At 43.9% G+C, this 22,207-nt stretch overlaps 1 protein-coding gene across 1 annotated transcript; it reads left to right on the top strand.

The window, feature by feature from the left end:
* Positions 1-21,643: 21,643 nt before the first annotated feature.
* Positions 21,644-21,805, top strand: LAESUDRAFT_622609 (uncharacterized protein; the record flags this gene model as incomplete). The annotated part of the gene is made up of 1 exon (XM_040903293.1): positions 21,644-21,805. A coding segment is annotated over one exon (162 nt), but the record flags the coding sequence as incomplete, so codon positions are not given.
* Between the last annotated feature and the right edge of the window lie 402 nt (positions 21,806-22,207).

Raw genomic sequence — 22,207 nt, forward strand, 5'->3', positions numbered from 1 at the left:
ATCATAAGATGACAGATCTCGCCAAATCACCGAAAAAATCCTCAAATGAAGCAGCAGGATGGGATATTTATGCAGCAGAAACACATGAAATCCTCCCGCATTCACAAGCTGTGGTAGGAACGGAAGTCACGATTGACCCTCCCAAACATACCTATACACGAATAGCTCCACGCAGCGGACTTGCTGCACGAGGAATTGACGTGGGCGCAGGAGTCGTCGATCCAGATTACACTGGAGAACTCAAAGTCGTATTGATCAACACAACGGATTTCATATTTTCGGTCAAGCCGGGAGATAGAATAGCCTAAATAATCTTTGAGTATTATGCAGAAGGGCTTCCCTCCCGAAGCTACCAACCGTTGCGAGCAACTAGAAGGGGTAATAAAGGTTTTGGCTCCTCGGGACAATGAGCCTTGAGAGGGGGGCAGTGTCACAGATTTTCGCCACAAAGTCCGCACGTGACTTTTCTCACACCACAGATCACGTGCTTCACCAATATCTCACGCCACTCAGCCACAGACACGACGCATAGAGATCAGGTGATAGTCCACATCACATGTTATGGTCCAGACCCGTGGATGATACGGTCGGACCTGTCTATTCCAGGATACAATAGAGGCACCCATTTGAGAACAAAGGAAACAAGGACTATTGTTATGCATCAGCCTTCCGCTTCCTATTAGTTTAGCCAGAAGCCTAGATAGGTACGATGTTCACACTGGAGAACAAAAGGGAAACCAAGATAGGCACGATGTGCATACGCATTACTGCGGCAACCATCGATCTTCCCACTTATTGTTCTGCTTCCGGACATCCTATTGTTTCATGTACAGCCATTTGCTTATACCCGTAGATAGGTAGCTTAGGTAAGATAGCCCGCTGTACGTGTATATAAGACCAGCCATGTAGGGGACGAAACCTCAGATTGTTTCTCCTCGTCTACTACCCATAGCACCCACTGAGCTCACCAGCTCCTTCATATATCTCTCACCCTTTCCTGTGTCTGCCACATCGACCAGTAAGTCAACAGGCTCTTGCACCACATAGGGTTCAGGGGGATTCCTTTGGGATCAGGGGGATCAGGGCGGCACGTTCCACGTGACTGTCCCTTTTTAAGTCCTTTTGATCTCTTGTCCGGTGTTACCGTGACAGACACTCTTTTATTTCCTCATCCTCTCCCTCCATTCCGCTATGCTCTTTTCATCTCTCACATAGATAATCCCCCTCCTGGCTCCTTCTTCGCATCACCTGGCACCCTCGCTGGACCCTCAGGGCTCTCCGCTGCCCCCCTTTTGCTACCCAGCTTGCAGTTAAACTCAGGGGCTTTCCTGTTCAAGGAGGAGATGATCTCACCTGGAGTGGTGTCACAGTTTTACCTGACAAGTCAATTATAGGAACATACATAGTATTGGAACATATTATTTTTTGTCATTGCAAGTCATACACAAGTCATGTGATCTAATGAGAGATAAGATAACCAGACATCTAGTCACATGACCTCAGATCTCTCCAGGCATAATCACGTGACACCGAGCCCCTCGGCATTGCACCATATGTTGCAATTGCCATGATGCCATATTGAGTGCTCAAAGGGAGCTCCGTATCTGTGGGTTATTATTAGGCAGCCAATCAGGATAATTGGGACAAGTCATATGATTGTAGCACCGTTCAGTAGAATAGCATGTGACTCGCTTATGTAGTACTATACAGTAGCATAGCAATCATGTATATAAGGACCAGGGAGACGAGGAGAGACCTTCAGTCTTATTCTTCTTTATCTACCACTACCATCACAGAGGGGTCTTACCAGATACTCTCAGTGTGCTATACATCTATTCTCATTTTCACACTTGTGATAGTGCCCCTTGCCTCACCAGTAAGTTTCACTTTGCGATCAGCAACTGCGGCCTCGTTAGTGGGCATGTCGTATTGCCACAGCTCATCGCTGTTGGCTTTTACCCAGAGACCCTCAAGGGGACTCTCACTTGGATTGTCTATCTTTGTCATTGGTGTGCCATGACATTAGAATAGGACTGACCTTCTACACCCCAACCAAGTGTCTAACACTGATTGCTGCACATTTTCTCCCAGAGATACATCTGCCCAGTGCAGGGCTTTTTCCACACCACTTCCCTTATACACTTCCTCCACATCTCTACTGCCTAAGCCACTTCCTTCCTTCAAAAGGAACAGCGCTGCATCTTGAACCTCAAATGGTACCATACTGCCTAATGGACATTACCACCTCTACCAACCTTGTCCTCTAGTCCAATGCCTGACTCAAGGCAATCTTGTTTGAGTGCAACAAGAAGAAGCTTTCCCTGTAGCACATACAGCTGAGTGCTGCAAGCAGCAGCGTAAGGTTAGCCTCTGGATTGAAGGCATCCCAGCCGGGATACTAAACCCATTCATTTCCCTCTTACCCCCACATCCTTATGCAACCTTTCCCATCATCAACGTACTTAACTTTGCACTCTCAAAGAGTTACCACCCCCACAGAATCTATGAGAATCCTAAGAGGACACTTTCTGAAAACATCGCCCCAGCTGTATATGCTACCATTCAGTGATGCAAGGTCTTACAGCAGCCGCATATCACTGCCAAGTTCACTGAGAAGCAGATCAAGTGTCGAGACAGAATCCTTTAAACCTGGAAGTGCTAAACAAGTGCATTGGGAGAGGTGATGACTTCACATTCATCGATAGACACATCACTATCAAGCTTTGCATAGGTTTAGGAAAGATCTCGTTCAAAGGGATCAACAAGGAGCAGGAACGAGTGAGAAAGAACTTAGTGCAGTTTGAAAAAGAATCGTGCTACTGGCCCTACTAGCCAGTCATACCTTTGTATCAACCCTTGTATATGCCGTGGTATCGACTTAGTTTCATATTCAGAAACTACGTGGTCGACCATTTCTTCATGGACTTTGAACATCATCTTCTCTATGCTGTGTATTTCATCTATCAACCACTGCTATCATCATCATCAATCATACTCTATCACTACCCAGTGGAGTAGAGCATCGAGTCACTCTACATGCACCATTTCGACTCATCGAGACAGACATTAAAATAGTTGATCCTATTCGAGAGAGAATTGAGAACGACTATTGGGAATCCTGGGCCAGACTATATTGGGAGGACGAATCACTCTTCTACACCCTTTGGTATCTTGAATACCCTGAACAATTACATTTACGCCCAGTGAGACTAAAGCGTAGGAATCAGCTCATTCAAGAAGCACTGCTGCCCAGAGCTGACAATTAACTCTATCTCAAGTTAACAGAAGAAGATCTGATTGCCAACAATACAGAACCATTCTAGGCTCACAATCTTCTTCATCATTTCTCCTATCCATCTTATCTATCCCCATGTCTTAATAAACCTCGGTGGTGTCACGTTCCCAGGAGGACACACAAGGAGTGAGCCTGCAGACCCCTGGAGGAGTCAGGTCACTTCCCAATCATCTGAACCAGAATCAGTTGTGCCTGGTCCAGAACAACCAACTAGCAGCATACCAAAGGCATCGGGAGTAGTCAGAAACCCATCGCCTACAACCCTGCCAGAGTTCTCCACCCCTCAGGTATGGGAATGGCAGGGCATACCCTATGCATCAATTAAAGAGGCAGCCAACACTGCTGCACCATCCACTGTTCCAATAGATGTCAAGGAATGGGTAATGAATGTAGTTCAATCATTCGTCATGAGAGATGTCGTAGGAGCCTACGAGGCACTATGGCAAAAAATGGAAGAACGACATGAATGAACGGTGACAAGCATAGAGGACGAGATAATGTCTCGCATCAACATGGAGATAATGGCGGTGGAGACCCAAGACCAGTTAAAAGTTGCGAGTGCTTGCATTGGATCCCTCTCAGCTGATGTAGAAAGGCTCAATAAAAACAACACTAATCTGACACTCGAAGCCCAGTCAATTCGCAAGAACTTTGAAGATTACAAGGACAAAGTAAAGGGCCAGATGAATGCCCTTTATGCTAATATGGTTGCCCTGAAGGAGGCTCAGGAAAAGACCACTACCTACATTGTTGGGCTGGAATTCTGGCTTAACAATGCTATAATCAATGCACCTCCCCAAGGTGTTTAACAATTGGCCAGCCAAACCACTCAATCGCCCCACAGGATCAAGCTTCCAGATCCACCAAAGTATTCTGGAAGGAAGTCATCGGAAAACTTCGAAACCTGGTTTATGAACCTACAAATCTGGTTAGACTACAACAATTTTACCAACAACAAGGATAAGATCCAACAAGGCAATGCTCATCTGGAAGGAGGAGCTGCTCTATACATGAAGGAGTATGCAATCAAGCTCTCTTCTGGATGACCCATTGGCACATGGGCAGAGTACATTAGGAAACTAGAGGTGGCATACAAGATGCTTGACCCGAAGCGCACAGCACAGTCTATGTTTGATGCACATTGTGCAATTCGCCACAAGACAATGATTGCCTTTGCAGAAAACTTCAGAGCTTATGCTCCTGAATCAGGATATTCTGATGAAGACTTGATCATCAAAATCAGGGAACAACGGTCGCCCACATTCAGACAGTAATGTCAGTAACAGAGATACTAGAACCCACAAGGATTCAAACCACCTGGATGGACTACCTCGAATTCTGCTTAGAAATTGAGATAAAGCACCTCCAGCAGCTCTCAGATAATAAGTCTACTGGACAAACCACTGGAACCAAGGTGACCACCCCAAAAGATCCTAATGCCATAGACACAAGTGCACGAATCACACATGAACTTTTCTTTGAACAAGACAGGTGGCTGGCGAACAAACTATGTTTGTTTTGTGGAAAGCACACTTATGAATGAGGAAAGCAGTTTCAAACATGAACAACCACAGCCCAGGGAAAAGGGAAAGGCAAGGTGCAGAGGGTCCAACAAGTTGAAGAAGAAGGTAGCTCAGCAACATCTCCTCAAATTGCAGCACTGGAACAAGCAATTGCTGCACTACATGGGATGAAGACCTCTACATCTACTTCTTCCTCAAGCAAGGGCAAGGTGAAGGAAAAAGACAACACATCATCGGCATCAATGGCAAAAAAACACCACTGCAAGAATCCTCAAGTTGGATGAATTATCAGAGGATTTTAACTACGAAGTGTAGACAAGTCTGGTGCTACACTTCAGCACAATTTACATTGTATTAGTACCGTGAGAACGAATGTACCTAGTGACCACACATATATATTGCATCTGCAGGTTTTTCGATCAAATTGCCTATAAAATTCTTATCACGAGAAATCCAGACAATGGCACTACTGGATTTTGAAGCCTTCTTTTGCTATATCGATGAGAGATTTGTCCAAAAATATGGCTTTAAGATGATATCGTTAAACCGTGAAATAAGAATTCTCAATGCAAATGCCAGTCCAAACAAGGGCAGCACAATTACTCATCGTGTAGGCACAAGCATCCTAATTGGGGGCACCAATCAACTGAAAGTTTGCTCATCACAAACCTCGGACAAATGTCAATGATCCTTGGCATGAAATTTCTAAAAGAACATAACCCCAAGTTGACTGAAAACACAGAGAGGTCACATTCTCTAGGTGCAGAAACACGATAAGTTGACAAGTTCAAGTAAGTGAAGAAGAAGTCAACCTTCTATTGCAACCTCAGCTTGAAGATGAAGCAATTCTTCCTGACATACACAAGGATGACAGGTGGGATCAGGAAGACAACTTCATTAACTGGATAGACTTGCAAGACCAAGATCTTCGTAACATGGTGCATGACATCCTTGGCATAAGCAAGAAGGATAAGGAGCATTTGGTAGAACAACCAGCAGAAGAAACACAGGACAAAGAATATTGGTCCACATTTGTCCCTCCAGAATTTCATCAATTTTGAGATGTGTTCTCGAAGAAGAGCTCAGAAAGAATGTGAACGTGTAAGCCCTATGATCATGCAATTGATCTTGTCTCAGATGCAGCATCCTCGAGACCAGCAAAGGTCTACCCTATGTCTTTATGAGAGAAGAATTTGCTTGACAAATGGATTGATGGAGAACTAGCTAAAGGCTACATTCAACCATCCAAATCCCCTTATGTGGCCTGGTATTCTTCGTAAAAAAGAAAGATGGCTCTCTTAGACTAGTCCAAGACTATAGGGCACTACACAGTATCACCAAGAAGAACAAATTCCCTCTCCTACAAATCAATGATCTTATTGATGGACTCTCAAGAGCTAGTATTTTCACAACACTAGATCTGAGATGGGGGTACAACAATGTATGCCTTCACAAGGGAGATGAGGAAAAGGCAGTGTTCATCACCCATCGTGGGTTATTTGAACCAACTGTTATGTACTTCAGATTCTGTAATGTCCCTAGCACTTTCCAGGCAATGATGAACGACATATTAGGTGACCTCATTCGTACTGGAAAGGTGGCAGTTTACATAGATGACATCATCATCTTTACAGATAACTAAGAAGAACATAACCACTTAACCAAGGAGGTCCTCTGATGACTCTGAGACAATAACCTATTCATGAAACCAGAAAAGTGTCACTTTGCAACAACTTTCGTTAAGTTTCTTGGTCTCATCATCTCCAAAGGGTCAATTCAGATGGACTCAGAAAAGGTAGATGGTGTTCTCAAATGGCCAGTGCCCACCAAGGTGAAACAAGTACAAGCATTCCTTGGTCTAACAAACTTCTATCAGTGATTTATCAAAGATTTCGGATTGATGACCCGACCCTTAACTCTATTAACACGTAAAGATGCACCCTAGAAGTGGGAAGAATCTCAACAAAAGGCTTTTGAGGCCCTCAAAACTGCCTTTACTTCGGCCCCAATTTTAGCACTTCTCAATGCAACATGTCCATTTCAACTGAAAACAGATGCCATGGACTTTGCAACTGGTGCAGTCCTTGAACAGTTGGGAGCAGACAAACTCTGGCACCCTATCATCTACTACTCTAAATTGCTCAATGAACATGAGTGAAATTATGAAATTTACAACAAGAAGATGCTGGCTATCATTCGGGTCCTTGAAGAGTACTGGCAGTACTTTGAAGGACACCCCCACCTAGTTGAGATATGGTCAGATCACCTAAATCTTACCTATTTGACAAGCTTAAACAGTGACCAGACAACAAGCTCGGTGGTCACTTTACCTTACCCATTTTAATTTCATTCTCCGTCATCGCCCCAGAAAAATGATGATCGTGCCGATTCTTTGTCCAGGAGGCCAGATCATGAGAAAGGGGTGAGCAATGACAATTCAGGGCAAACTTTACTTTGCCCTAAATATTTTGCCATTCATGCGATCTCAACTGCTCATTCCTCCAAAGTTGATGATGCTCAGCTTCTGGAAAGAGTGAAATCGGCACTACAAGATGACAAAATGACAAAAGGTTACCAGCACCTATTAAAAACTGGCAAGCGAGAGTTTGAAAAAGACCTTCAAGAGTGAAACTTTGAGCATGGATTGCTGCTCAGAAGAGGAAAGATCTACGTTCTAAAAGACCCTTAACTGTGAAATGAGCTGATCAAACTACACCATGACATCTCCACAGCCAGACATCCAGGCTGATGGAAATCTCAGGAACTGATCAACAGGAACTATTGGTGGGCAGGGCTCACCATTGATGTTAAGAAGTATGTCCAAGGTTGTGTTACTTGTCAATGAAACAAAACAACCAAGCAAAAACCTTATGGATTACTTTAACCCAATCTGATACCAGAAGGACCTTGGAAAATGATCACCTGTGACCTAATCACCCAGTTGCCCCCAAGCCCAGACCACAGGGGAGAGAAGAAGACAGCTATATTAGTTGTCGTCGACAGATTTACTAAACATGCTCACTTCTATCTGATGGATAATACTGTGACAGCATCTCAAGTAGCATCAATGTTTTATGATAAAGTATTCAAACTCCCACTGGGTGAAACAATCAATAGTTTGAGGTGAAAGATGGTAAAAATATCGAAGAAAAAGTTCAAATCTTTTAAGCATCTTCAATGTCAATTTGTGATAAAAGTATTTAAATCATTTTAACATCTTTTGTTGTGAAAGATGATGAAAAGATTGAAAGGAGATTGCATGAAATATTAGTAATCATTTCTTCAATCATTTTACAATCTTTCATACAAAACTATGATGAAAAGTTTCAAAATCTTTTTTCACTCTTTTTTGATCAAAGATGATAAAAATATTGTGACTATGTCACACCCTTGTTTTCATATACTAAGCTAGTACTAAGATATGGAGGTTAATACTCAGGTTTATATGTTAACACTATACTAGCACTATAGTCAAAAGAGTAGTACTAAGATTCTAATGTTAGCTGGATGCTAATACTAAGATTTAAATGCTAGTACTATGCTGGTATTAAGGTCTGAAGGTTAGTACTATGCTAGTACTAAGGTCTGCAGATTAGTACTAAGGTTTGAAGGTTAGTACTATGCTAGTACTATGCTAGTACTAAGGTCTGAAGGCTAGTACTATGCTAGCACTATGCTAGCACTAAGCTAGTGCTAAAGTTCAAATGTTAGTACTATGCTACTATCACAAACTTAGGATGCAGAGCGCCGACTAAGCCTATGACCTTATGATCAAACACTTACTGACTGTTGTCAATGTAAGGATGGACACAAAAGATTATCAAGGTAAAGCAATGCCTTTCAAGTGGGCACTGGTGACACTGTATGGATAGGCGTAGCAGAGATGAGAATAAGTTTGGGGAACTTATGCGTCTCAGAGCTCTGGCTTATATACATGAGCAGAGGGACCCTTGGTACCCTTATACCCCAGAACTGCTAGCTAATGGACATTGTCTGATTGGTTACCACTACCTGTCAGACTACGTGTGTCATGCATGCTGAACCTCCGAACTACTTAGTAAGACCATGGGAATGGTATTGCCTGTAATGGCTACATATCCGGTGGCGTGGTATCTATCTACCTCGTGTATGTGAACTAATATCCCCTTAAGGACATATCTCCGGTGGCGTGTGTCCCCTTCATGGGATTCTTCTGGAGTCTGACCGTTGCTTCTAGGTGGGATGATATTACTGTATAAGTTAGGCTTATCTAATACCAGTGCTACCTGTCACATGTGTAGATATCACGTGATATGTCACGTGACTAGACTTGGACCTTTGGGGCACCTAGGACTGTCAGTACTTCGCGTACCGGTTTGTTCCTTTCTGGACAGCCTAGCGCTGGTGTTATGTGATGTTCTAGTCACATGCAGATTGAAAGACATGAAAATCTGTGACAGTACCCCCCCTTCTAGACAGTTTGTCCTGAATCTGGCTTTTTTCATGGTTTCTGGAAGTAATTATTGCCTGTTGAACCAAATCCACGGTGTCCTCGGGCTGAGGGTTTGAGGTAGTCAACCAGTGAAACGACAGGGGTGATAATACGTTCAATGATAAGTTAAGCGACTCGGTCACCCAAACTAACTGTGAAGTCATCATTTGTATTATTGATTAGCAAAATCTTGATTTCGCCTGTGTATCCTCTGTCGATTACACCAGCGCCTATGTCGATGCCTTTGACAGCTAACCCACTTTGTGGCGCAATTCGACCATAGGTCCCTCGAGGTGTGGTGAAGTGAAGTCCTGTGGATACCAATCCTCTTGAGTGTGCTCAGATGGTTGTTGGTTCGAATGCGGCTAAATCCATTCCAGCATCGTCTTCATGGGCATATTTTGGTGCTCGTGCATTTGGATTGTCTAATGTAATTTGAAGATCTCTAGAATGATCCCAATCATCTCTATCCTGATCGTATATCTGAATGGTATCAGTGGTGGGGTCATAGACTTGATCTGTTCTTCTGGGTGGAAAAATGCCATCGACTGGAGTTGTATCAATGAGAGATATTGGTTGAGGTGCATCAGAATATTTTCTGTGAAATTCCTTGATGAGACGTGGAGATTTCTTCAAATTTGCAGCGGGTTCCCAAGTTTCTTCGGCTTTAGAATGACCCTTCCAATGCACCAAATATTGAAGTTTGTCATGAATGACATGAGAGTCGACTATATACTCGACTTCCCATTCTTCGCCAGTCTTCTTTTTTATAGAAGGATGGGGTCTGAGTGTGCGACCTGGTATTTCATCTTCATGGTAGAGCACGAGCTTGGATGCATGAAAAACTGGATGAACACTATATTGTCGCAGCATTTTGAATCTGTATGTGACTGGTCCTAGTTTTTCTACGATTTTGAAGGGTCCATCTCTCTGTTGTGCCAGTTTGGCTCCCGATGTCTGCCAATCTTTAGTGGAGAGTAATACTTGATGTCCAACTTTGAAAGGTGCGGGTCGTACGGATTGATCATAGTACCACTTCATGCGTTCAGCCGCTAATAGAATGGCTGCTTTTGCTTGCTCTTGCACTTCTACTCGTGCCTGCATTATGGAATCTAGCATATAATGCTTTATGGGGTCCATTATTGTTGGTTCTGCACGTGGATGTCTACCGTATTCGACAAAGAATGGTGAATTCTTAGTGGCTTCAGAAGCCTGATTATTATAGGCGAATTCAGCAGTTGGCAGTAGTATACTCCAATCTTCCACACATCTGTCAGTATAGATACGGAGATATTGCTCCAGTGACTGATTTGTTCTTTCAGTTTGACCATCAGTCTCTAGATGATACGCCAAAGACATTATTGATTGTATCCCAAGGAGTTTGCATACTTTCTGGAATAATGCGCTTGCAAACTGAGTACCTCTATCCAAGATAATCTGTCTCAGAAGACCATGCTGTGTCCATACCCTCTCATAGAAAGTACGAGCAAGGTCTGATGCTGAGAACTCATTGGTGATTGTAAAGAAATGCGCTCATTTGGTCAAATGATCGACAACTACCATGATTGCGTTGAATCCATGGGATTCTGGTAATTGAGTGATTAAGTCGACAGAGACAATTTTCCAAGGTTCTGTTAGGACCTCATTTGGCTGTAGTTCTCCATATTTTGGCTGATTGATGTTCTTGTTGCGTTGACAATGGTCGCAAGAACCAACATACTTTTTGATGTAAGTGGACATTCCTGGCCACCAGTAGTTACGAGATAACATCTCACATGTCTTTCATCTTCCAGGATGACCTGCACTGGTGGCTTCATGATGACGCTGGATGATTTCTCATCTAAGTGATTCCTTATTATCTGCTTTTGGCACATAGACTTTGCCTCGATATAGTAATATCCCACTTTCGAAGTTCCAGTCTTCGAGTCGTTTTAAGAACTCTCGTTGTCCCTTCTTGAGTAGATCTTGATATGAGTTGTTCACATTGCCGTCTTGTAGTGCCTCCTTGATCTTGTCCACCAAATCATGATCCATGATGACTGCAAGATGGGTATGTTGAATAGCTTTAATCTCGAAATATTCCTGTTTGAGCAGAGTCTTGTCAGAATTATCGAGATTTACCCCCTCTTCATGATCTGGCCTCCTGGACAGAGGATCAGCGCGATGCATTGATTTCCCTGGTTTGTGATGTAGTTGGATGTTGAACCGTGTAAGATATAGCGACCATCGAGCTTGCTGTCTCATCAGCTTTTGTGCTGATTTGAAATAGGTTAAGTTCTGGTGATCAGACCAAATTTCTACCGGGAGCGGATGATCTTCGAGATGTTGTCGATATTCTTCCAATGCTCGAATAATTGCGAGCATCTCTTTGTCATAGATTTCATAGTTCCACTCAGCCTCATTGAGGCTTTTCGAATAGAATGCAATTGGATGCCACAACCCATCATCTTTGAGTTGTTCAAGGCATGCACCAGTGGCAAAATCGCTGGAATCTGTTTCTAACTGGAATGGATGAGTATCATCCGGTAACGCCAGAATTGGGGCTGATGTTAAGGCATTTTTGAGAGTGTTAAATGCCTTTTGTTGTTCTTCGCCCCATATCCATTTCTGATCCTTTCGTGTAAGGATATTGAGTGATCGAGACTTTTTGGCAAATCCTTCAATGAATCGATGATAGAAATTAGCGAACCCAAGGAAAGCTTGTACTTGCTTAACCTTTTTGGGTTCAGGCCAGTCGAGTACACTTGCGACCTTTTGAGGATCCATACGGACCTCACCTTTGGAGATAATCATCCCTAAGTACTCAATTGAGGGTTGTTCGAAAAAGCACTTTTCTGGTTTGGCGAAAAGGTCGGTGTCCCGTAATCTTTTAATTAACTCTTTGGTAATCTTCCGATGTTGTTTCAGATCGTTGGTGAAGATTAAAATATCATCGAGGTAGACTATCACATGGCCTTCCCGAATAAGATCATCTAAAGTCTCATTCATCATGTGCTGGAAGGTGGCTGGTGCGTTACAGAAACCGAAAAACATAATCGTGGCCTCATATAAACTGCGATGCATCACAAAAGCTGTTTTCCATTCATCACCCTTGCAGATGCGAACATTGTTGTATCCCCATCTGAGGTCCAGCTTGGTGAATATTGATGCATTACTGAGCTGATCAATAAGGTTGCTTATTCGTGGAATAGGGAAGCCATTCTTCTTGGTTATAGCATTAAGTTTTCGGTAATCTTGTACCAGTCTTAGCGTGCTGTCCTTCTTTTTGACAAAGGATACCGGGGCAGCATTAGGTGATTTCGACTTTCGAATGTAGCCTTTTGCTAGGTTTTCGTCGATCCATGAATCTACGGAATTTCTTTTCTCCGGATTCATAGGATAGAGTTTGCTTGGTCGTGGTAATTCATGTTCTTCTTCAAACTCGATTGCATGATCATAAGGCTTTCGAGTTGGCATCCTTTCAGATGCTTTCTTGGAGAAGACATCACCAAATGAATGTAAATAATCTGGTACTAATTTTTCCCAAGATTCTACTTCATTAATAACCTGATCTTCTGGGCTGCCAGTGTTTGACTGGGGTGCCGCTTCTGTCAGGTCTTCTTCTGGTTCAGCATAGCCACAATCTGCTATGGAAAGTATCATGTGAGCTATTTGTTCAGCTTCGGGGTCGTCCATTTCGACCCACGAGATTATAGGATTTACTGCATCGATGTTGTGTCCATTAAACATTCTGAATGCAGTTGGCTCCTCTTCTGCCACTTGTCGTGCTCGTTGCGAGATTTCTTCAGCTTCCTCTCTCACAATGGCTTGTTATTTTTTATGAAGCCTCTGGTGGTGACACGTACTCGAGCATCGTGAGTATTTCCATTCTTCAGCTTGCCAGTTGATTTCTGGATTATGCTGATGTAAGTATGACATCCCAATGATCATGTCTAATTTCCCAATGTCCGTGACTAGCAGACGGTGGGTGGAACCATGATCTCCGACCTTGAGGTATGCTTTTACATAGTCAGTTATTTCGCCATGTTTGTTTTGGAATCTGTCAGCATTGTACACCTTGTATGTTGTATTAAGCTTGGAGGTTGCGATTCGATTGTTCTTTACGAATCGCTTGCTGATGTACATGGAATATGCTCCTGAGTTGACTAAAGCTTTGACGCTCAATTTTTTGCCATGCACCCATAATGTAACTGGTAAATAGAATGATGATAAATTTGGAGATGAATTCTTTATGGTTACATTATTCCCCTCTGCGTTGCGACGATCTACAGAGGTGTCTGATCTGGGTGCTAAATGTATAGGTCTTATATAATGTTCTGGGGACTCTGACGAGCTGCCTACAGATCCCCTTTGAGAAAACCCTTCCGATCCCTTCATGAAGAGCCCTCTCCTGCCTTCCTTGATGAACTGGATCCATTTGCCCTCAGGCGCCTGAGCCTTGAGAGGATCGCGGCAAAATCTTCTTCTGAATTCGACTCAGATGCATCAGGCTCGCTTTTCAAGTGAATGCTGTGGTCGCTAATATACGCAGCTGTCTCCTTACTCTTCCCCTTAGTCTTAGAGGAAGAGCTTTTCTTCTTCAGCTTCTTCTTATCGTCGGTGTCAGAGCTTTCATTTTCTGCATCTGATGAAGTGGAATCAGATACCACCTGTCGCGTCTTGGATGACTTTGACTTCTTCTTGTCATTGTCCTTTTTCTTCGCATCCTTCTTCTTCATGGCTGTCTCTTTCTCCTTCTCGATCTGCCTCTTGACATGGTCCAATTTGAAACAATCGGTGCAATACTTGCCGGAGCGTTTCGACGATTTGAAGAATGTGGGCTTGTTCTTCTTGCAGTTGGCACAAACCAACTTGTCATCCTGTACGCTTCGCGCTTTGCCTGATTTACTCTTCCCCTTCTTTCCGACTGCGTCAACCTCCATAGCATTCAGGTCCTTGGTTTCGGCCTTGGCATGGTGGCCTTCTCATTGTAGTGACGTAAATATCTGGAGTGCGAAGGTAAGGAACTCAGTCCACTTTTAGGGCCAGTTGTCCTTGATTGTGTCTGCTAGCATGAGCAGCCACATTTTCTCTCAAATATGTTTCTTGATCTTTTCGATCAAGTCTTGATCTGAGAAGCCTGTACTGGTTGCCTTTGGACGGAAGTCCTCTGCGAACTTTCGGAAGTCTCAATGATCCTTCTTGACGAAGGCTTCTAACTCCGTTCGCTTCTTGTCATCCTTGTCCAATGATTCATATGCCGTGCGAAGTTCAGCGATGAACTCTGCCCAAGTTCCTGGTGCCTTGTTGTTTTCGTTTATCTCAGTAATCCAATGTCGCATGTATTCGCGTGCTCCTCCCTTCAGGAGCAAGAGGGTAGACATAATTTTGGACTCGTCTTTGATATGTCCAGTATACTTCAACCAGAGCATTACTTGTTCGAGCCAATCATCGAGATTGACTCCGTCCTTATTGCCACCATATTTTTCTGGCTGGTCAATTTTTATGCCTTTACCCTTGCGACCAAATGATGGTTCGTCATCGTCGTCCGTGTCTGTGACATCATTACCACCCTGTCCGGCCTTCCTTCCTTGCGTGTTTGCCCATGCATGTAATTGTTCATGTGATTTTTTGAGTATGTCGTACGAGGCTTTTAATTCCGCTTCTCGCTCGGTAAACGTCATTACTTCTGGTGCCAGATTTTGCTGATAATCCTCGACAAGCTCTTTCACTTCTGTGGTAAGAGCGGCAACTGTCTTCTCCAAATCTGCTACTTGGCTGATGAGTTGCTGTCTGTGATTGTCAAGGAATACCGTGCGATTGTGGAACTCCATGGTATTGTGTTCAAGTGCACTTCTTGGTGCTGAATGAGATTTTCATAATGCGCCATCGTTTGTTAATGCATTTGTTCTACCACGTTGGTGACCACGTCGACTACCCAATTCTTCACATTTTCAGGTATGTTCGCATTGGCAGGAGCCGTGTCTGCGAGGGCTTGATGAATGATAGGATTCAGGGGTTGCAATACAATATTAAGTCATGTGGGAAGCTCCGGAGATGGAGCACGAGAGAAGCTGGGATCATGTGCAGTGAGGGTCGCCATCTTACAATTCTTCCTCTATTTCGCAAAGATGTTCTTCAAACTCGACGATATGTCTATTTGCGATTGTGGCCGATTGGGCAATTACTCATCCTGAGCGCTGGTTTCGCAGCAAATAAAGGTTCTGGTATATGACCTTGACAAAAGGTTGCCACAAAAACCTAGTTTTGTCTCTGACTGCGGGCCACTGATGATTATGATGAATTTCACAAATACGCTCGACTTCTTCGAGCCAATCGACGAAGCTATTGTAAGCTTCAGTGAGACCTAGGTCCAGTTCTTCGGTTCCAATGGGGATATAGCAGATGTGTACTGCAACGTTTCTCCAGTCGAATTCTCGGTATAACTGAAGAGCAGAGATATGGTATACGTCATGATAGTCGATGTGAAACGTATCCTCGTATGTAGCGAATGCTTCACCTGCTCTGTCTCGAAGAACTCGTGGAATTGAATCCCAAAGATAATCGAAAGTGTGACTGATTGGATTGAGATGCTCGAAGTTATCAAGATTGTTTGAATCGCCAGATGAAGACATATACAAAGTGAATATTCTTATCTACAGCAAAGATCACCCGGTGACCTGTATTCCTAGTCGATATTTTGCGATAATGTCTCGTATGATATCGCGAGCTACTCCTCCATGATGCTTCCTTTCCTGTACATAGTCACAAAAGTCTCATACCACGTGTTGGTGTACGAAAGAAAGCTTGAACTCCGCTATATCGTCGCGGAGATTCTTGAGCTTGGTAACGAGGTGCTCGAGAACGAGGATATCGTGGTCGTCAAGCTGACGACGATATCGTTTGGTGAGGAATAGGTGAACCTGTCGAAGAGTGCCTTCGACACGCTGTGTAGAAATGATAGAGATTGCGAGAGGATAAATGTAATGAGACCCTGTGGGAGTCTCGACGTAGGTCGAACGAAGTTCGTTCGCTGTTCGAAGTGCTCAGTCGTGAGGTGGAACACCTTGGTAGTGCTGGGGGCCTGAAGTCGATGACGATGCAGAAGTTCACGGTGTGTGAACTGAAGGAGTTTGGATAATAGAAACTGAGACGCTGCTTTGAGGTCATCGACCTCCCATGGATATATGACCGGGCCTTGGCTGAACGCTTGTACGTCGCAGCTCGTAGAACTCTTCTGGAGTTCTTGCTCGGATGTCAGATAACACCAAAGTCACTGCGCGTAATATTGGCACAGCTTACGTGGGTAGAGTCGACGTCTGCCGGAGAGGCAGGTGAAGATATGACACCACTAACGTGCGGGTGGACGTGCGAAGATGCAACACTGTGGCGAGTACACTGGGCAGGCACTCGAGGCAGGTAAGATAAGCAGACTTATTCTTCTATCACAAACTTAGGATGCAGAGCGCCGACTAAGCCTATGACCTTATGATCAAACACTTACTGACTGTTGTCGATGTAAAGATGGACACAAAAGATTATCAAGGTAAAGCAATGCCTTTCAAGTGGGCACTGGTGACACTGTATGGATAGGCATAGCAGAGATGAGAATAAGTCTGGAGAACTTATGCGTCTCAGAGCTCTGGCTTATATACATGAGCGGAGGGACCCTTGGTACCCTTATACCCCAGAACCGCTAGCTAATGGACATTGTCTGATTGGTTACCACTACCTGTCAGACTATGTGTGTCATGCATGCTGAACCTCCTAACTACTTAGTAAGACCATGAGAATGGTATTGCCTGTAATGGCTACATCTCCAGTGGCGTGGTATCTATCTACCTCGTGTATGTGAACTAATATCCCCTTAAGGACATATCTCCGGTGGCGTGTATCCCCTTCATAGAATTCTTCCGGAGTCCGACCGTTGCTTCTAGGTGGGATGATATTACTGTATAAGTTAGGCTTACCTAATATCAGTGCTACCTGTCACATGTGTAGATATCACGTGATATGTCACGTGACTAGACTTCGACCTTTGGGGCACCTAGGACTGTCAGTACTTCACGTACCAGTTCGTTCCTTTCTGGACAGCCTAGCGCTGGTGTTATGTGATGTTCTAGTCACGTGCAGATTGAAAGACGTGAAAATCTGTGACAGCTACTACTATGCTAGTACTAAGATCTGGAGGTTAATACTAAGGTCTGAATGCTAGTACTAGCTTAGTACTAATCTTCAGAGCTTAGTACTAGCATAGTATTAGCATTCAGACTTTAGTACTAGCTCAACGCTAGCATAGTACTAACCTTCAGACCTTAATATTAGCATAGTACTAGCATTTGAATCTTAGTACTAGCATACTGCTAATATTAGAATCTTAGTATAACTCTTCTGACTATAGCACTAGTATAGTGTTAACATATAAACCTGAGTATTAACCTCCATATCGTAGTACTAGCGTGGTATATAAAAACAAGGATGTGACATAGTCACAATATTTTCATCATCTTTGATCAGAAAAGAGTGAAAAAAGATTTTGAAACTTTTCATCATAGTTTTGTATGAAAGATTGTAAAATGATTGAAGAAATGATTATTAATATTTCATGCAATCTCCTTTCATTCTTTTTTTCATCTTTCACAACAAAAGATGTTAAAATGATTTAAATACTTTTACCACAAATTGACAGTGAAGATGCTTAAAAGATTTGAACTTTTTATTCAACATTTTTACCATCTTTCACCTCAGATCATTGATTGCTTCATCCAGTGTCCATGGAATACCCAGGCAGATCATATCTGATCGAGGCACACAATTTTCAGCCAAACTATTCCAAGAGTTTTGTCAAAAACTTCATATCAGATCAATGATGTCCACAGCCTACCACCCTGAAATGGATGGACAGACTGAATGAGTCAATCAGATTCTGGAACAATACCTGCACATGTACTGCAATTACCGACAAACCGATTGTGCTATGTTACTGCCCACGGTGGAATTTGCATACAACAATCAGGCTTCAGAATCAACAGGTCTATCCCCATTCTTCATTAAGCATGGTCGACACCCCCGAATGGCCCCAGACATATTAGAAGGAATACAACATCCATCCCTGGAACATCTGTTCCACAACCACGATCAAGCACAGGAACAAGCTCATGCAGCTCTGACATTAGCAGCAGAGAAAATGAGATGGTACTTCAATCTAAAAAAGCAGGACATCCCTTTCAAAGTGGAGGATGAGGTGCTTATTTGATAAAAAGATCTTCACATCAAATTCAAAAGCCAGAAGCTTGCGATTCAGAACTATGGTCCATTCAAGATCCTCGAAAAGGTCAGAATTGTCTCGTTCAAGCTGCAACTACCAGCAGACATGAAGCTACATCTGGTGTTCCATGCATTCAAACTTATAATGTTCTATCAAGACTCCATTCCTGGACGCATACCCCCCTCTGAACCCCCCAGTAATCATAGATGAAGAAGAATAGTGAGATGTAGAAGCGATCCTGGACTCTAGAGTCAGGTATGACAAAACCCAGTATCTCGTAAAATGACTAGACTACGACCACAGTGATAATTCTTGGGAACCATTGAAAAATCTCACCAATGTCAAAGACAAGGTAGAGGAATTCCACAAGACACACCCAGATGCTCCACTAGCCAAGCCGCGAACGTGCAAAGGACACAAAATCACCATGACCGATCATCCTGATGAATTCACGATCTTTTACCGCACACACCCAGATGCAAGAGCACCTTATAAAGGATTCGCTGAGGCTGTTGGCTGAGATGTTAAGTCAACACAAGACTTAGAAATTTCCCCACAGTCCAGAATGCTTGTAGGCACAGAATTAGTGGTTGAACCCCCAAAGTGAACATACATCTGAGTGGCCCCTTGAAGTGGACTTGCCCTCAAAGGAATTGATGTCACAGCAGGGGTAATTGACCCAGACTATACAGGGGAAATCAAGGTTCTGCTTGTTAACACAACCAAAGAACCATTCAAGGTCAAAACAGGCAATCGTGTCACACAACTCATATGCGAACATTATGCTCCAGGAATTATTTCAAAAGCAGACAGTTCCATAGCCAAGAGGACAATGTGAGATGCCAAAGCGTTTGGCTCATCGAGACGATGAACCTTGAGAAGGGGGTGATGTCATAGTTTTACCTGACAAGTCAATTATAGAAACATACATAGTATTGAAACATATTATTTTTTGTCATTTCAAGTTGCACACAAGTCACGTGATCTAATGGAAGATAAGATACCCCAGAAAGTTGAATCCACGGGGACAAATGTTCCATGGAATGTGGAACATGGAACATGAAACATCACAAGTGTCTGCCTGTGACTGTGGGCACCACCGTTCGCTCTGCCGCCTTGACCGCCTGCCACCTTGACCACCCACCACCTTGACCACCGGCCACCTTGACCTCCTGCTACTGCACCTCCCAACCCTTAGCATAGATAATCATAGTGCATAGCTATATTGATCACACTGGTGGTCAAGGGCCACTTCTCATCTACAATATATATCACTAGTCCATCACCATGCAGTGCTCTCATTTTGCGATTACTGCTTCTCCATGGCATCAAGCACTGTCGACTGGATCACATTAGTGAATGCCATAGGACCTGTCAAGCTTCCTGACAATGCTCCTGCTGATCTCATCGCGCTCACCAATGCACTGAACTTGATTAGTTCTACTACGGAGACTTCTTCCAGCGATCATCTGTCTCCAGCAACAGCAATCTCGGAACAACCTGTTTCCACTGCTAGCGGATGATCCCAACCTACTGTGAGTGAAGCTGATTCCTCCTTGCAGCCTATAACTGAGGCAAATATTGAGTGCATGCCCGATCCACTTGTTAAGGCCATTCTATGATGCACGAAGTGCACAGCGACAATGGGAGATTTTCGTGTGCATGAAGGCAGTGCTGGAGAAAATGAACATCGTGGAAAGATCGTTCAAACGGTGTGTGCTCAGATAGTGTTGTGTATATGTTTGTCACCTTACACTTTCACGTCCAGTGTTCCAATCCAAGCTGTCATTATACCATCTATCACACTGTCACATTTATGTATAAGGATGCTGAGAACTTGCTCGGGCATATCAGGGCTCACAAATATGATCCCTCAGCATTCCTGCTCAGTGCACCACTTCAGGTGCAGTGCTTCGACTCACTCCATCTACGTTGCCGGCACCTCCTCCTGGATGGCTTGCATGTGCGAACCATTGTCAGACTCATATGGGAAATTCTACACAGGGCAATTGCGAATGCATTGGTCAACTCTGCAAAAGCTGCTGCATCAAGGCAGATGAGGCAGCTGTGGTGAACTGCATTCTCAGGCAGTATTGCAAGGTTCACAAGATGAACGGATTTGAAGGACCCAGCTTCCCTCAGCCTCCTATTCATCATGCTACAGTCACTCCATAGCACCTTCCTCACAACACAATACTCCTGTGGCTGCTTCTGGACCATCTCAGCAATCTGTGCTGCTTCCAGTGGCACCAGTGCCTACAGCTGTAGCATCCAATAATTGACCTCTTGCAATGCTGATTGGCCCTCTTTAGCAGGCACGGGTCACCTCAACACGTACAACTGCAGACATTGCCAAGACAGACAAGATGAAGCAGCAAGAGCTCAATCAATGAAAGAAACAGATGGTGACATTCGTCATCTGGTATAAGGTACGGCAGCGTTCATATTGACACTTTTTGCACGTCGCTGACCATGTTCCTGTAGGATGGCAAAGAGCCTGCATTATTGACAGAATTTCTGAACACATACCCTCAAGTGCAACTCGAAGACATTCCCCAGCTTGTGGATGCATTCAAGCTGACAACTATGTCTTTTGTGCAGTACTGGGAACCATGCGACTCCCAATGGCTGACAGGACACGTCCGTACAGTCATCACTGTTGACACAAGCAACCGACTGCTGCTGCGGCTTCTCAGTTCAGTCACGATGAAGTGGAGCAAGTGTCCCAGGTTGGATGATGAGCTTCAGCATCAGAGTCACAAAGCAAAGCGAGGTGCAGCCATACAGCTTGTATCACCAGTGAAGAAGGCATGTCACATGAATCACAGTCAGTCCAATGTTCATCACTCCAGCACCCATGTGGAGTCTTCAGACCTGGCAGCATCGTCATCTTGTGTGGATGATGGAGACCAATCTGAGTCAGCCAAGTGCAGTCACAAGGTGACAGCACAAGTTCATCCTTAGCACTTAAAGAGATTGCTATCAGTTGACATCACATTGAAGATGACACAAAGCCGCGAAAGTGGCCAATGGACCACTACATCTGCAAAATCGATGATGAATTTGTAAAGATGGACGAGCTCATGACCACCAATGTCAAGGGGAAAATCACTCAACGTTCAGCATTTGAGAAGGTGTTCGGACTTCTCCACATTCGCAATACATTCTGCAGAGCCCGTAAGATATGGTTTGGGTCACTAGAGGAGACTCGTGCAAGATTCGCTGCATATGGAAAGACTGATCATGGGAAGTGGAGAGAGTTCATCAAGGCACTGCGCAATGATGAACGCGATGATGATGATGAGCTGACATTCATTGATGACGATAAACTCTCCAACCATGATTATGATGACACACTGAACAAGCACAAGCAGACTCGGGTGACAACTTGGCCTATGATGCATGCATCTCCCCTTTGTCATCCTTCAGAACTTCCTGCCGATGCTGTCGAACTGCCTGCAGGGGATGCTGCTCAAGACTCAACATCAGCAGGTCAGTGTCACAGTTATATCGTGAGCTTATCTTGCTATTGACAATTGGACAGATCTCGACCCTACAGTCCCGAAATGTGAGTTCTGTGATGATGTATTGATGATTGACCCATCAGTCACATTGCTTGCTATGCACAAGGAGCTGCAGGACAAGTCTTGGCCTGCACCGACTGCTTGGAA

The sequence above is a fragment of the Laetiporus sulphureus genome (assembly GCF_001632365.1).
Source record: "Laetiporus sulphureus 93-53 unplaced genomic scaffold LAESUscaffold_34, whole genome shotgun sequence".
Classification (NCBI taxonomy): Eukaryota; Fungi; Basidiomycota; class Agaricomycetes; order Polyporales; family Laetiporaceae; genus Laetiporus; species Laetiporus sulphureus.